The sequence below is a fragment of the Arachis ipaensis genome, chromosome B5 (genome assembly GCF_059453495.1).
Source record: "Arachis ipaensis isolate K30076 ecotype BB chromosome B5, ASM5945349v1, whole genome shotgun sequence".
Lineage (NCBI taxonomy): Eukaryota > Viridiplantae > Streptophyta > Magnoliopsida > Fabales > Fabaceae > Arachis > Arachis ipaensis.
In genome coordinates this window covers 159,325,948-159,330,823 of record NC_142440.1, presented here as the reverse complement: position 1 = coordinate 159,330,823, position 4,876 = coordinate 159,325,948, and the positions used below count along the sequence as shown (strand labels likewise).

At 28.5% G+C, this 4,876-nt stretch overlaps 1 protein-coding gene across 1 annotated transcript; it reads right to left on the bottom strand.

Moving 5' to 3' along the window:
- Positions 1 to 2,251: 2,251 nt before the first annotated feature.
- Positions 2,252 to 4,651, bottom strand: LOC107644923 (uncharacterized). Its single transcript, XM_016348886.3, has 2 exons — positions 3,686 to 4,651; positions 2,252 to 2,614 (listed from the first exon to the last, which is right to left on the bottom strand). The coding sequence occupies exon 1, from the start codon at positions 4,539 to 4,541 to the stop codon at positions 3,732 to 3,734; it is 810 nt and encodes a 269-aa protein (XP_016204372.1). The 5' UTR covers positions 4,542 to 4,651; the 3' UTR covers positions 2,252 to 2,614; positions 3,686 to 3,731.
- Between the last annotated feature and the right edge of the window lie 225 nt (positions 4,652 to 4,876).

The window sequence follows — 4,876 nt, the reverse complement described above, 5'->3', positions numbered from 1 at the left end:
TAATAATAAAACAAACATAAAAGTAAGCAAAATATTTTTGTGTTGAAATAAAGCTTTTCTATTTTTTGTTTGACACACTTATCAAACTATTTGTTCTAGAAAGGAGTTGAAGTTCACAAATTAGTAAATCTAAATTACTTGTAGGTGACTTAATTAGCTTGTAAGTATACTTATTCTTGTTACTTCGTGTACGTGTGTACTTACATATGTCATATATGTGTTGAAAATAATTTACAATAAAAGAAGTTAATTATTGTGAAGCAAAAGTTGCTAAGCATGAATGTCCCTTGGTGCACAAGTTATCTTTCTTATTATTAGCTACTCAGTTTTTTCTGAAATATTGTCATTTGAATAGTCGTAATTGGAACTATTGATAATTATAAGAATAATTAAAGTTACTGAATAATAATTTACTAGTACTTGAAATAAATTTTCAAATAATAAAAAATTACATGCGAAAAATAAATTTTAGATTAACTAATTAGGACTTAACACAATTTAATAGGATCCATAATGTACCAAATGAATTTACTATTTTTTACTACTCTGTCTTTTCATTGGTCAAAGAATAGAACCCTTGACAAGGAAAGATTGTATTGTAAGTTTGTAACCTATCAAAGTCTCGTAATCCTAATCTCACCTAACTATATGATAGATCAAGTGGCAGCAATTATATAAAAAAATATTGAACTGTAGGGACCTTGTTTTGCTTATTCATACCTTAATAACAATATTCCCTATAACAAGTGTCCAAAGATATTAGTTAGTGAACAAAGGAAGAGTAGTGCATAAATATTTATTACAAAAATTAATAATTAATCAACCACTATTTTATAAAAAAAATTATATAACTATTAATAAATTTTATTATTCATTTCTTATAGGCTTAGTTATTCTATTATAGTATGTATAATTATTCTAGTGATTGATTACTAGTTGGTAGAATATATAAAATAGTTAATTTAATGATTGATTTATATTATACATAAAATATTTTTGTTTCAAGAGTAAAATGATAAATAATTTATCATTTGGACATATTAGTGACATATTAGTTTTTTTTTTTTAAATATCAATAAAATTATATAAATTAAAATAACAAATGTAGATATGCTATTTTTAAATTAGTCTCTAATTAGAATAAAAAATTTTAATTTAAATTAATTTATTTATATTTATTATGATATGGGAGTAAATATACATAATATGAATTTTTATAGCGTAACCATACAAATGCAAGCTAAGGATATTGTGACAAGTGGGATGCAGCTGCACTCTAGGGTTTAAATTAACTATTGGAGAAATTTCTGCAACTTGTCGGATGGACTGATGGGAGGAGCTACAACTAGTTAGAGAGTTAGCTATATTGCAAATACGTTTAGTGTAGCTTCGAGCTTAGTGATGTAAGTAATAAGGGCAGCTTTGTCTTTCTGCATAATCGATTCCTCATCAAATCCAGATTCCTTGAGGCGTTTCCAAATCTCTTCATCACTGAGAGGGCTTCTCAAAACCCTAGAACCAGGCATTATGGATAAGTGCTTCGTAGAACTAGCGGAGTAGCCATTGACCGAGGCTACACTCCGTACGAATCTCTTATCTGCTTCTTTAGGAAGATGGACAATTGGTTTTGTTAACGATGATGTTGGTTCGGCAATGCTGCTTCGGGTGGTGGTTCTATCGATGATGATGCTGCTTCGGTGGTGGTTCTGTTGATGATGATGGTTCTGCTAGTGATGGTATATATATTTATCAAAACATAGATATAAGAGTACAGGGAATACATGTATATTGTTTATTTATTAAGACAAAAATGATAAAAGATATAGTGATACACAAACACCCATTAAAAACATATATTGTGTGTCTTTTAATTTTAAAATGTGAAGACATAAATTTTTAACTTTGAAAAACTAATTTTTTTTATAATTTTTTGTCTTGTAACTTACCAAACACAACATAAAATTAATATCTTCTTATGTTTATATACTCTTGTGTATTTTTATCTTTATCTCATTTATATTGAGACAATAACTAAATACAACATTTTAGAATAATTTGTCCAAAATATAAATTTTAAAAATTTATTTTTTATTTTACTTTTATTTTAATTATATATGTATTAACTTGTAATAAAATTTGCACGTGAACCTTGGATATAAATTTAAATTTTTTTTAGCTTTAAATGAGAATATTTAAGTGATGCGGAGTGTATATTAGAGATTCGGACTAATTCTAAAGCAAATAAATAGTATGCAAATAATGAGAAAATTTTATTTATTTAAATTATAAAATTGGCTTGGAAACCATTATAACCACAAGAAATGCATGTAATTGTCAATGATACTTGCCAAAGCAGTGCCTTACAACTCCGCAAACACACAATAATAATTAAGAATTTTAATACATAAAGGGAAACATACAAAAGGAAATTATTGGAATGGAACCAATCATATTATAAAGAAAACATTTTGACACTTCTTTTTCTTATGTAAACAAAACAAAATGCGGAAACTTTGTTTCCCATGGATTTCTCGTATAATAATGTTGAAGACTGAAGTGCTTCATTCATTCTGTTATATCCATCACTTTATTTATTTGAAATATTCTTGAAACCCTACAAAATACAAACATATGAACACATATTATTAGTCAATCTGTCCCTGTCCAGGAAACAATAAAAAAAATTATTACTAATTAATTAATAAAAATTTAGAATTTATAATTTTAAATTTTAAATATTTTTATTGTACAAATTTGTTGTTGTCTAATTATTAGTTACTTTTTATTATTTCTTTAATATTACCGATTTTTATAACAAACTACTCCTAATAATATTGGTAGTATGACGTTTTAATAATAAATGTGACTTTGCATTTGTGACTTTTCAAACCAAATTACTCCGAATAAAAACGAGAAAAATATCTTGATTCCATTTAAGAGTATTAATGCACGCGATTTAAATTTTCTGGGTGAGATTTAAAGTGAAGAAAAGTATTATCTGATTAATAGCTCGCACGTTGCTGTGTAAAGAAAAATGAGTAGGGTCAATGCTTGGCGGCATATTAAAAATACAAAACTCTTTTTTTAAAGTTTAAAATGTTAAATAATAAAAATATAAATAATTATATATTTAATATGTATAAAATTATATTAAAATTTAAAATTTTAATTATTTAAGATGTCATGATATATATTATTTTTATGCAAAAGTTTAAATTAATAAAAAAAATAATTAAATAATTATATTTTTAATATATCTCTTTAAATAAGAATATCCTTTAAATTTATTTAATTTCTATTTATATATATTATTTTTTTATATTTATTTTATACTATTATTTTTTTTTGTTTTATTAAAAATCTAACTCTTTATCTTTCACTTATAAAACTGTAATATTATTCCATAATAACACTTCTCTAAAAAAAATTACATCATAGAAAAAAATAATATAAATAATTATTTTTCTAATATAAGTTTTCATACTATATTATAAAATATTTTTAATTTAAATTATTAAATAAAAATACATAAATATATATATATATATATATATATATATATATATATATATATATATATATATATATATATATATATACATAAGAAATCCATAATATACACTTTATTTTATTATTATTACTATCTTCCATAATATTTGGTTGCAGGAAAAAGGTGGAAGCTTACCACGTAGGATAATAGTTGTAAACTTCTATGCTAAATAAACCACCATCTAGTAGTGGTGGTATGGTGGAGGAGGTGAAGCATAGACGTAATGTGGTGGAGGTGGTGAATAAACTGGTGGAGGAGGAGACTTATATTTGTAAACTGGTGGTGGTGGAGATGAGTACTTGTAGGGCTTCTTTGGTGGAGGAGGAGGAGAAGAATAATGGTAGGGTGGTGGCGGTGGAGATGAGTACTTGTAGGGCTTCTTTGGTGGAGGAGGAGGAGAAGAATAATGGTAGGGTGGTGGCGGTGGAGATGAGTACTTGTAGGGCTTCTTTGGTGGTGGTGGAGGAGAAGAATAATGGTAGGGTGGTGGAGGAGGAGACTTGTACTTGTAAACTGGTGGTGGAGGAGATGGGTATTTGTAGGGTTTCTTTGGTGGTGGCGGCGGAGAAGAATAATGGTAGGGTGGTGGTGGTGGAGATGAGTATTTGTAGGGTGGTGGAGGAGAAGGATATTTGTAGGGTGGAGGTGGCGAGTGAACTGGAGGAGGCGGAGAGTGATAGTAATATGGTGGTGGCGGCGAGTGAACTGGAGGAGGAGGAGAGTGGTAATAGTAAGGCTTTTTAGGTGGTGGTGGTGGAGAAGAATAATGGTATGGTGGAGGAGGCGAGTGAACTGGAGGAGGCGGAGAGTGGTAGTAGTATGGTGGAGGTGGGGAGTGCACCGGTGGCGGCGGAGAGTGGTAGTAGTAAGGCTCTTTAGGTGGTGGTGGTGGAGATGAGTAGCGGTAGTTATTGGCTGAAATTTGAGATGGGAAGCAAAGAGATATAATTGCTAATACAAGAGTGAGTGTAGAGGCCATTAGGGACCCCATGTTTTTTAATCTTAATTAAGGGTTTGTGTATGCTTTAGCAAAGGCATTCCCACCCCCTTTATATAGTTTCTTTCATTCCCCAATTCACATTTGTGGTTGGTGTGTATATGATAATGATTTCATGTACTATACTACATTATATATATTATTTTTTCTTTCTAAAAGTCATATGAAACTAGCTTTGTCCATCTACCATGCATTATAAGACCTTGTATAAACGGATGAATATTTCTATTCTCTTAATTACTTGGCTTGACCTAACTTTTATGTATGTGAAAATTGAAGTCCACAATTTTATTTTAAAATGTTATAAGGCTTATTATTATTATTATTAT